The sequence below is a fragment of the Lithobates pipiens genome, unplaced genomic scaffold, assembly GCF_037356315.1.
Source record: "Lithobates pipiens isolate NorthernLeopardFrog02 unplaced genomic scaffold, aLitPip1_a1.2 Scaffold_25, whole genome shotgun sequence".
Lineage (NCBI taxonomy): Eukaryota > Metazoa > Chordata > Amphibia > Anura > Ranidae > Lithobates > Lithobates pipiens.
Window position 1 is genome coordinate 164,482,687 of NW_027507787.1, and position 12,682 is coordinate 164,495,368.

The 12,682-nt window shown below is 42.1% G+C and overlaps 1 protein-coding gene across 1 annotated transcript in view; it reads right to left on the minus strand.

The window, feature by feature from the left end:
- The window catches only part of SORCS3 (sortilin related VPS10 domain containing receptor 3), a 962,887-nt gene extending 952,202 nt beyond the window's left edge, over nt 1-10,685 (minus strand). Inside the window, exon 1 of the mRNA XM_077455086.1 lies at nt 9,585-10,685. Coding sequence (XP_077311212.1) covers nt 9,585-10,172 — 588 coding nt within the window. The 5' untranslated portion in view covers nt 10,173-10,685. The remainder of the gene's footprint in view (nt 1-9,584) is intronic.
- Nucleotides 10,686-12,682: the final 1,997 nt, after the last annotated feature.

The window sequence follows — 12,682 nt, forward strand, 5'->3', positions numbered from 1 at the left end:
GGTGAGGGGTATGTAATATACAGCATAGCATACAGAGTACAGGGGTGAGGGGTATGTAATATACAGCATAGCATACAGAGTACAGGGGTGAGGGGTATGTAATATACAGCATAGCATACAGAGTACAGGGGTGAGGGGTATGTAATATACAGCATAGCATACAGAGTACAGGGGTGAGGGGTATGTAATATACAGCATAGCATACAGAGTACAGGGGTGAGGGGTATGTAATATATAGCACAGCATACAGAGTACAGGGGTGAGGGGTATGAGAGTACAGGGGTGAGGGGTATGTAATATACAGCATAGCATACAGAGTACAGGGGTGAGGGGTATGTAATATATAGCATAGCATACAGAGTACAGGGGTGAGGGGTATGTAATATACAGCATAGCATACAGAGTACAGGGGTGAGGGGTATGTAATATACAGCATAGCATACAGAGTACAGGGGTGAGGGGTATGTAATATACAGCATAGCATACAGAGTACAGGGGTGAGGGGTATGTAATATATAGCACAGCATACAGAGTACAGGGGTGAGGGGTATGAGAGTACAGGGGTGAGGGGTATGTAATATATAGCATAGCATACAGAGTACAGGAGTGAGGGGGATGCAATATATAGCATAGCATACAGAGTACAGGGGTGAGGGGTATATAACATACAGCATAGCATACAGAGTACAGGGGTGAGGGGTATGTAATATACAGCATAGCATACAGAGTACAGGGGAGAGGGGTATGTAACATACATCATAGCGTACAGATTATGGTGGTGAGGGGTCTATATAATACAGAACAGCATACAAGGTACAGTGATCAGGAGTATGTAATATATAACAACATACAGGGGTCTATAGCATACAGAATAAGGCAGTGAGGGGTCTGTAACATACACAATAGTATATAGAGTATGATGCTAAGGGCTCTGTATAATTCTGCACAGTGTACAGATTATGGCAGTGTGGGATATGCAATATACAGCATAGCACACAGAGTATGGCATTTAAGGGGTATGTGTCAAACAGCATAGAGTGCAGATTTCAATGGTGAGGGGTATGTACCATAGAGCATGACATACAGAGTATAGCGGTTATGGGGTCTGTATAAAATAGAATAGCATACAGATTATGATTGTGAGGAGTATGTAACATACAGCATAGTGTATAGAGTACGGCTGTGAGTGGTATGTAACACACAGAATAGACATACAGATTAAGACAGAGAGGGGTTTCTATATTACAGTGTAGTGGTGCCAAGTCTGTAACATACAAAAAAGCAGACAGAGAATGGTGGGAGGTGTTTGTATAACACAGCATACTATACAAAGTATAGCAATGTGGAGTCTGTAACATACAGCATAGTGTTCAGAGAATAGTGGTGAGGTGATTGTAAAATGCATTACAGAATACGATGGTGAAGGGTCTGTAATGCATAGCACAGTGTTCAGAGTATGGGGGTCAGGGATATGTAAGATACAGCACAGTGTACAGAGTACAGCGGTGAGAGGTCTGTAACATACAGGATAACATACAGAGTTATCAGTCGGGGGTATGTAACACACAGCACAGTGTACAGAGTATAGCGGTCAGGAGTCCGCTCTGCCTTGCTGGGTGGCTAGGGGGCAGTGTGGTGCACGATTTGTACACTTTTTTTATATTAAATTTGGTCTCATCTGACCACCTTAAACATATCTTGAAGCATGTGAGGCCACATAGAAAAAGGTGTTGTCAGATGAGAGTAACATTTAATTAATTAATTATGGGGGGGGGGTGGTAATATCCTGTTATGGGAGGTGGTAATATCCTGTTATGGGGGGTGGTAATATCCTGTTATGGGAGGTGGTAATATCCTGTTATGGGAGGTGGTAATATCCTGTTATGGGGGGTGGTAAGATCCTGTTATGGAGGTGGTTATATACTGTTATGGGGAGTGGTAAGATCCTGTTATGGGGAGTGGTAAGATCCTGTTATGGGGAGTGGTAAGCTCCTGTTATGGGGAGTGGTAAGATCCTGTTATGGGGAGTGGTAAGCTCCTGTTATGGGGAGTGGTAAGCTCCTGTTATGGGGGGTTTCTCTGCAGCAGGGACTGGAACACTTTTCAGGATAGAAGGAAAACTTAATTTGGCAAAATATCTTCAAATTCTTGAGAAAATTCTGCTGCCCTCTGCCAGAAAGTTGTCAATGGGAAGAAGGTTTACCTTCCAATATGACAATGACCCAAAGCACACAGAAAAAATGACCACACAGTGGTTGAAGGAGAAATAGGCAAACGTTCTTGCATGGCAAGTCAGAGCCCAGAAATAAACCCCATTGAAAATCTGTGGAATGACTTGAAGTCTGCAGTCCACAAACGGTCACCATCAAATTTAACTGAACTTGAGCAATTCTGCAAAGAAGAATGGGCAAACTTTGCAAAAGTCTAGATATGCAAATTTGGTAGAGACATTCAGTGGTGGCCGGCCCCCCAAGGGGTGGAGGCGCACCGCCCCACACTACACAATCCACCCCTACCATCATTCATCCAAAAATCCATTGGCTCCATGTGTGTGGTGGGGCACTGAGCGGGGCGCCGGACCAACAGGTCTCCGCAGGTCCATCACCTCCCCCCCCCCCCCCACTTACAAACACGTGACCAGAGCCTGAGGCCCCAATTGGCCTGTTTTATGTTGTCCTCTTTGTGCCCCGAACCCTCCCACCTTGTGATACCAGCGAATCAACATCCAGAACCCGGAAAGAAGACCAGGTCAACACAGAAGCACCAGGGGAACCGTGACCACTGGAGGGCGGACCTGGAGGGGCTTGTCCACGCCCCCCCAGAATCCTCCAGCACCAACCAGCACTGGAGATATCCCAACAGACTAAAGGCTGGAATTAAAGCAAAAGGTGGTCCAACAAAATACTGACACAATGGGGGTGATCCTTTTTTTTTTTTTTATGTTAAATTTTTTCTAACATGTTGTTATATCTTCCACTTGGGTGTTATAAGTTGCACTGAATAAATAGAGCTGGATAAAACAAAAACTGTCTGTCTTCATTTCAGGCTGCAAAGCAACAAAATGTGATTATTTTAACCTTCTCCTGCCCGCGCTATAGCCGAATGGCGGCTACAGTGCAGACCTTAATAGATGGGAGGCCATCATATGACATCTTCCCGTACACGAGCTGCCGGTGCGCCCCCTGTGGGCCGTGTGCGGCATGCTCTGTGATGAGAGAGTCAATGAGACTCGGCTGATCACAGATCGGAGTAAGGGGCCGATCCCGGCCATTTACCATGTGATCAGCTGTCAGCCAATGACAGCTGATCACATGATGTAAACAGAAGATCGGTAATCAGGGGGGCTGATAGCGTGAGGGGAAAAAAGAGGACCACTGGCTTCTGTCAGAGGGACATCGGCCCCTCACACAGAATGACTGGGCTGCCTCCCCTGTGCCCACCAGTGCCACCTTCCAGGGCCACCTATCAGTACCCACAGTGCCACCTACCTTTGCCCAACAGTGCCACCTATCAATGCCCATCAGTGCTGCCAATCAACGCTCATCAGTGCCTCATCATTAGTGCCACCAATCAGTGCTGTCTATCAGTGTCCCCTACCATTGCTCATTAGTCCACCCATCAGTGATCATTAGTGCCCATCAGTGCCACTCTTCAGTGCCACCACTCAGTGCCCATCAGTGCCACCTTATCAGTGCCCATCAGTGCAGCCTATCAGTGCCCCCTTATCAGTGCAGCCTATCAGTGGCCATCAGTGCCCCCTATCAGTGGCCATCAGTGCCGCCTATCAGTGCCCATCAGTGCGACCTTATCAGTGCCCATCAGTGTAGCCTATCAGTGGCCATCAGTGCCGCCTATCAGTGCCCATCAGTGTAGCCTATCAGTGGCCATCAGTGCCGCCTATCAGTGCCCATCAGTGCCACCTTATCAGTGCCGATCAGTGCCGCCTATCAGTGGCCATCAGTGCCACCTTATCAGTGCCCATTAGTGCCGCTTATCAGTGGCCATCAGTGCCGCCTATCAGTGCCCATCAGTGCAGCCTATCAGTGTCCATCAGTGCCGCCTATGAGTGGCCATCAGTGCCACCTCATTAGCACACATCAACAAAGGAGAAAAATTATCTGTTTTCAAGATTTTATAACAAACTTTGTTTTTTTGTTTTTAATTTTCAGTCTTTTTTTTTAGCAAAAAATAAATAACCCAGCAGTGATAAAATACCACCAAAAGAAAGCTCTATTTGTGTACAAAAAATGATAAAAATGTCACATGAAGTGCGCAATTGTCATTCAAAGAGAGCTCTGAAAGCTGAAAATTGGCCTGGGCAGGAAGAGGGTTTAAGTGGCCAGTAAGCAAGTGGTTAAAGGAGGGGGGGGATATTTTCTATACCCATTGTAAAAGCTAATCATTGTAAGCACCCCTGCCAGTGTTAATTAAATGGTTTGTCTCCTCCCTGTAAAGTTATACATTCCACTGGGGAGCTTGTTCTTTTGAAAAACAACAGGCCCGATCACCAGGAGAAAAAAAGAAGAAAGAAAGCTTAAACCAAAAGAAAAGGAGTGCAGTCATCACATGTAAGAATTGGTAAGCTGCAATATAATAAATGTTTGCTTTTGGCTTTAATGATGTTATAAAAGCAGATTGCTAGTAATTGCCGTTTGCTGAATATTTCCCAGCGATCGGTAAACAGGTGCGCCGTGTATTATCATAAACATATCGAACCCAAACAGTATGTGAGCGCTGCTTCCCATGTGCCAGATCTATACACCGTCTTCTCTCTCCACCAGCAAATACGGCTTTTCTCTTTTCTTTTCTCGGCAACCCCATGAATTGAGTCAGATGGGTGTCAGTTGTGTAAATAAGCCGAGACTGAGGAGTCAAACGTCACAACTGTCATTTTGCTCCTCCAATAATAACGTTTGGCTGTCACTCAATCTAATGGACCCGATGTCAGATGGAGAGCAAAAGATTCCATTGATTGTTTGTTTATTAGAAACGTTGTTTCTTTTTATTTCCCTCCAAAATAAAATATTATTGTCACTTTCTAAAAATAGCCACAGATCAAAGATTTTGATTGGCTATAATGACATTAATGTCGGTAAATGCTGAATTCTGGTTGGAAGGAGCTAATTCCTTACAGAGGAATTGTTATAATTCATTGAAGAATGTTTAATAATGGAAAGAAGAATCTCCGATGTGCTGTAACCTGTAGAAAACCCATTTTGTTGTTAACGGATCTGATGGCAGTGAAAGCACAAACGATCGGTCACTGTGCAGTCAGCAGGTATTAAATCAGCTCAATAGGGTGACATGTGGAGATTGGATTTCCATGTATGATCGTCTACTATAAAAACATTCCTATATCTCGCACACCCATGAATGTCTTCTCCCAATAATTGGAGAACCCCCCCCCCCCCTGCTGCTACAGACTTAAAGCTGACCATACACTATATAATCCGATTGTACAATCTTTTTATGGTGGCTATACACTATGCAGTCTGATTGTAAAATCTCCTTTATAGGGCTATACAATCTGATTGTACCATCTTCTGTATGGTGGCTATACAATCTGATTGTACAATCTTCTTTATGGGGGCTATACAATCTGATTTACAATCTTTTTCATGGCGGCTATGCACTCTAATTGTACAATCTTCTTTATGGTGGCTACACAATCTGATTGTACAATTTCCTTTAGGCCGCTATACAATTTAATTGTACAGTCTCCTTTATGGTGGCTATACAATCTGATTGTACAATCTCCTTTATGGTGGCTATACAATCTGATAGTACAATCTTCTCTATGGCGGCTATACAATCTGATTGTACAATCTTCTCTATGGCGGCTATACAATCTGATTGTACAATCTCCTTTATGGCGGCTATACAATCTAATTGCACAATCTTCTTTATGACAGCTATACCTTCTGATTGTACAATCATCTATATGGCGGCTATACAATCTGATTGTACAATCATCTATATGGCGGCTATACAATCTGATTGTACAATCATCTCTATGGCGGCTATACAATCTGATTGTACAATCTTCTTAATGGTGGCTATACAATCTGATTATACAATCTTCTTTATGGTGGCTGTACAATATCATTGTACAATCTCCTTTATGGCGGCTATACAATCTAATTGCACAATCTTCTTTATGACAGCTATACAATCTGATTGTACAATCATCTATATGGCGGCTATACAATCTGATTGTACAATCATCTATATGGCAGCTATACAATCTGATTGTACAATCATCTCTATGGCGGCTATACAATCTGATTGCACAATCTTCTTAATGGTGGCTATACAATCTGATTATACAATCTTCTTTATGGCGGCTAAACAATCTAATTGTACAGCCTTTTTATGAAAACTATACAATCTGATTGTACAACCTTTTTTTATGGTGGCTACATGCACTCAAAAATCGGACTGATTTCTTTTCCAATCGATCTTTCCCTATAGTCAACAACCCAATCAATATGACACACACAAGTAAGTAGATTTTGATCAATAGTTGGAAGATGTGACAGTAATGATTGATCGCAGTTATGTTTCCACTGTGCAAACTTACAATATGATCAATCGAAATACGATCAGATTCCTGGGCAAAGTGTCTCGGTCCTGCCGATCGATGTAAAATGATTGACAGCTTTTCCACAAGGGCTAATCTGCTCAATTTGATCACATCCAATCTGAGCCGATCAGAAGGCTATTTGATTGATTGACAATTTGGTTGAGTCAGATATTGATTGGATAATAAAAATGTAAGCATGTATGGCCACCATGTACTATAAGGAAACACCTAATCAATCCATTCAATGTGTATCAAATTGGGCAGATTTTTGCATTACATAGTTGATGGTCCATCCAAAGGAGATTGTAAAATCAGAGCATGTGGTGGACCTTACGGTGGCCATACACGCTTCTATTTTATCATCCGATCGATGTGCAATTCAATCAAAATGATCAGCAAACATTCATAAAGCCATAACTTCCCTTCTAAATAATTCAGAATAAAGTCGATCGTCCAGGGCAGAAAATAATCAATCATTGTGCATCGGGATACTTTGGTCAGGAATTTTATTGTATTTCGATCGATCAGATTATTTGCTTGTTCAAACAGAGATGCAACCGATAACTCCCGATCACATCTCAGTTGAAATCCACTTCCTTGTGTGTGTCATATTGATCCATTGGTTTGTCAGCCTTAGATTGATTATCCCTATCAGGAACGACTGATCGGAAAAGAAATCGATCGTATAAGACATCATTCGATGGATCTGATTTGTCGATTGTACAGAAGATCAGACGTTCTCATCTAAAAGTATCGTAAGGACAAACAACACGCATGCACCAGTGACAGATCACCGTGTTTCCAACGTACAGGAAATGTGCGTGAAAATTGTGTGCAATCGATTATATTTCAATGGTCGTTGCAAAATGATCTTCCAAATGATATTGGACGAGCCGAAAAAATCCTGCTACACACATTTTTATTTTATTTTTTGTTTTGTCTATACAATAAATAGATATGATATAATATGATTTTTCTTAGACAAATGAACAACGGGCTTGAAATTGGGATCGCTGTCTGTGGGCGGCCGCGCAGATCACCGTTCTTTTTTCCCCAGAAAAACTGGACGAAATCCCAAGGCAGGACGATGGGCATTAATCACTGAACAAGCAACCAAGAGTTACATCATATCACATAAAAACCACGCTGTAATGACTTAGGAAATGCAAGTTCTGCATTGCAATCTTTTCTGTACTGATACTGACAAGAGGGCTGATAAGGACATCAAGAGCACCATCTGCTGGTAAATTTGTTTAGTGCAATTCAAAAAAAATAAAAAATAGTGCAAGACACTTCCCTATACACTGTGAAAACAGGGTGGGGGGGGATATATTTAAAGGTGAAATCTGACATTTACAGTCGCTGCATTGCATCCCATACATGGGACATGTGCAAAGCATATTTCTTTCCTGCAGAGGATCAGATTAACTCTTCTTGCAGACAGAGCTCTACTGCACCCCTCCTGACAAGGGGTTAAACACTCTGGGTAGAAATTGGTTGTTTTAACCCTTGCCGGTCTACTGGGCTACCTTAGCACAGGCTGTGACTTGCAGGATTTTCTGAGGACAATGTCATGCTTGTGGGGGGGGAACCCTGATGTTGAAAGGAAACTGAGCTCACACCATAAATCATTCTTTGCTGTGAATGGCAAAATATCAGTATTCAGGGCACATACAAGAGGAAGCCACAGGTACTCTTGCCCTGTTGCCCAGTTTCAGAATGAAAGGGCAAGTCAATCAGGTAGCCCATGGAAGGTAGCATATATGAAGATAGATCCTCAACAATTATAAAATATATATTTATATATATATATATATATATATATATATATATATATATATATATATATATATATATATGCATCAAATTGATATATGTACATGAAATTGAATAAAAACAAATATATATATATATATATATATATATATATATATATACATATTTGTTTCTATTCAATTTCATATATATATATATATATATATATATATATATATATATAAATTTGATGAATATATATATATATATATATATATATATATATATATATATATATATATATAGATATATATAGATATATATAAATTTGATGAATATATATATATATATATATATATATATATATATATATATATATATATATATATATATAATAATTGTTGAGGATACAGATATATATTGATAGATGGATAGATAGATAGAAAATATAATATTATGTTTGATAGCCTGCTGCCTCTATAGGATCGTGGAACTGTATATATTTTATGAATATATATATATATATATATATATATATATATATATATATATATATATATATATATATAGTTCCACAATCTTATAGAGACAGCAGGCTATCAAACATAATATTATACTATATATATATATATTTTTTATTACATTTTTATTAAATTTGATATATATATATATATATATATATATATATATATTCATAAAATGTAATAATAATGTATATATATATATATATATATATATATATATATATTATATATATTATTTTATTACACTATATTTTATTATATTTGCCTCTATAAGAATGTGGAACTGTAAGGTTGGGCATGCTGTGGCTTGTAGTCCTGCAAAAGCTTGCTGGGGAAGCAGGCAATGGCGTGCAGTCACCAACAAATGCTCAACTTTCATTTTCTAGTCACTTCTTTATCAAAGATAAAGGTTGCAATATCCAGTTGCATTGCTTTAAGGTAGACCCTCATTTTTCGAGCTCATGATACTTAAAATAAAATACTACACAGCAGGCAATTGCTGAAACCATTAAGCTGAACACCTGTAACATAAGACATGCCAACAGAAGGCTAAACAGACTGGCAAGACAGTAAAATAAAACTTCACTCATAGAAAATAAAGACTAGCTTCTGCAAAGTGCTGCTGAAGAGATAGTACATCCAGCACCATGGAGTTTTGGAGGGTTTATGAGTTAAACCAACCACAGAACTGCAGAAAAGAAGGGCAGGAAAGGTCTACTTACGCTGCTGTTGTGTCCCCCAGTCCAGTGGACCATGGCTTGGTTATGGGCAGAGTCTCCAGTCAAAGGAAAGCTGGTGCTGCTTAGTTTTAGTTCCTCCATCCTGGCACGGTTTATCCTCCCTTCCTCCCTGGGCCCCTTGGCATCAGCTCTCTTGACCTTCTGGGAATCCAGAGGGAAGCCGGTCAAAGGTTCCTCGTCGTTGGGGTCAGATGGCAGCATGATTCCCAATCTCGATTGGTCCCTCTTGACCCTGGTCATCTTCTGTTGGCCCTCCCTGGGCAGCTTGTGGTTGCCACCTTTCTTGGACGACTTTGGAGCGTCGGTGCCTCCTGGCCGGTCGCCACCTAGAAGATGCAGCTGTAGGACCTCAAGGTGCCCCTCGCCCACTTCCCCATCCTCCTTGTCCTGGGCACCAGTTGAGTCCTGCACAAGTTCCCTGGCCACCGCCTGCAATCCGTGGTCCCTCAGCTGGATTCGGGTGTGACATTGCCTACAAGTGATGTCCCCACTGGCACCAGCGCTGAGAACCAAAAAGATCCATAGGGGTGCCAAAAGACTGGCATAGCAGCGCTCCATCCTTGGGCGCATCTGGGGGTGCTTCAGTCCAACAACCCTTGCCTCCAACTCAGTCTCATCGGCTGCTCAAGGTTTTTTTATTAATATTATGAGTAATAAAGGGTGGAAAAATAGCTTTTTTTCTGCTAAAAGTGCTGGAAGATGCGATCAAGTGAGCCCCCACATGGGGATCAGCTGTACTGAAGCCAAAGAGCAGAACCCCACACTCTACCAGCAGCAGAAGCAAGTCACAGGCAATCCAGATCAACATCCACAGCTCATCAGTAGCTGGTTGGCATTTGGTACAAGGGAAGTCAGGGCAGCATCAGCATCCTTCAGCCAGGCAGCGTTCTGCTACTGCTGATGCTGCTGCTATTGAGTGCAGAGAGAGGAACTGGCAGCCTACAAGATTGAAGTCCTCCCATGCACACATTAGAAAAGGAGTTGATTCACTTGCATGTAGGTGCATCTTCCACAACTGCTGTCATGAGCAAGACTCAGAGAGGAGCAAGTCCAGCCTCCAGCTTGCATGGCACAAGGAGCAGGAGGCAGCTGGGAGAGGCAGGGACAGACAGGGGTAGCCCAGCCAGGAGGAGGAGGAGGGAGGGAGGCATGTCAGAGATCTCAGCAGCATCCTTGTGTTCAGATCAGGATTTGGTGATGGGGAGCCTCCTGCAGCTGGACCAAAGCTGGACTCAATGGCAGGACGCAGGCAATAAGGGGGGCTGGGGGGTATTTCTTTTAAGTCTTTTAGATTCTATTAACCCTTAATGAGCCAGATGCTGATTTTTTTCCCCCATTATGCAGTATTCTGATATTGAGATACATTGAAAAAAAAAAAAAAAAAAAAAATATATATATATATATATATATATATATATATATATATATATATATGAAGATCAACTTTTACTTAAAGCGGTATTAAATCCAAAATCAAAAAAGTAATCTTTCAGTTTAGCAATTCTTAGATGTGGTGGCTGCAATATTCTCCTTCTGGCTCTTAAAGGAGCCGCAGTATATATACAGCGATTATATATTTTATCGCACAGCAGTGCCATTCTGCTGCCAAATATATACAGGAGTCGGTTGGGAAAGCGGTATTAAACCCAAAATCTGAAATCGAATATATTTCAGTTTACCAACTCTTAGGTGTGGTGGCTGTATTATTGCCTCTTTTTATATTTTTTTCCTTTATTTTTACCTGGTGATCCAGCCAATAAGTCTGTTATTTTTAAACTTTTTTCACTGAGCCAAGCTGTCTAGCAAAAAATGGCAGTTAGAGGGTTGAGACAAACTGTTTACATTGGTACCTGCAATGGTCGGGGGGGGGAGGTATATATTTTAAGTCTTTTAGTTCGGTGCAGGTCCCACCTAGATTCTATTAACCCTTAATGAGCAAGATGCTGATTTTCTTCCCCCATTATGCAGTATTCCTATATTTATCATTAAGATAATTCAGATAATAAAATAATTTACATTTTTGTAAATATTTTATTATACCTTTTCATGGGACAACACTGAAGAAATGACACTTTGCTACAATGTAAAGTAGTGAGTGTACAGCTTGTATAACAGTGTAAATTTACTGTCCCCTCAAAATAACTCAACACACAACCATTAATGTCTAACCCACTGGAAACAAAAGTGAGCATAGCCCTAAAGCCGCGTACACACAATCAAACAATCCAGTGGAAAAGTCCAGCGGACTCAAGTCCACCGGACAATCCGCCCGTGTGTGGGCTCCGGCGGACTTTTTTTACCCAAAAGTCCGGCGGACTAAGAAAGTAGATTTGCACATCAATCTGTCCGATGGACTCGCATTTCGGCAGACAATACAGCCAAATGTGGGCTAGTTCGGCGGACAATACGGCCGTGTGTGTGCTAGTCCGCCGTACTTTTGAAATGAATGGACTTTTCCCGCCCGGAGAAAAGTCCGCTCATTTTGAACGTGGCTCCAGGTAGCCGGGACCAGCGAAGGAGGCGTCGCTGGCCCCGTCACCTGGTATGGAGTTAAAGGGGAATCCCTACGTCGAAAAAACGGCATGGGGGTCCCCCCTAGGTCCATATCAGAACCTTATCCGAGCATGCTACCTGGCCGGTCAGGAAAAAAATGTAAAAAAAACACAACACACAAGGGTTAAAATAGTTTATTGCACAGCTCCGGGGGTCTTCTTCCATCTTCGGGGGTCTTCTCGCTGGACTCCTCCTATATCTTCTGCTAGCTCTTTTACTAGCGGAGGAGCCCGGCTTTCTTCTTCGCCGCTGCCCTCTTCTTCCGACTTCGGGGGTCTTGTCCCCCTCTTCGCGGGCCCCGTCACCTAGTATGGAGTTAAAGGGGAATCCCTACGCTGAAAAAACGGTGTGGGGTCCCCCCCCAGGTCCATATCAGAACCTTATCCGTGCACGAGCGAGCGCCCCCCCCCCTCCTGAACCGTACCGGGCCGCGTGCCCTAAACATGGGGGGGGTTTGGGGAAGGGGGGACGGAGGATGCTGGGACTGTGACATCATAATGGGCAGGGACATCATCCGGCGATGTCCC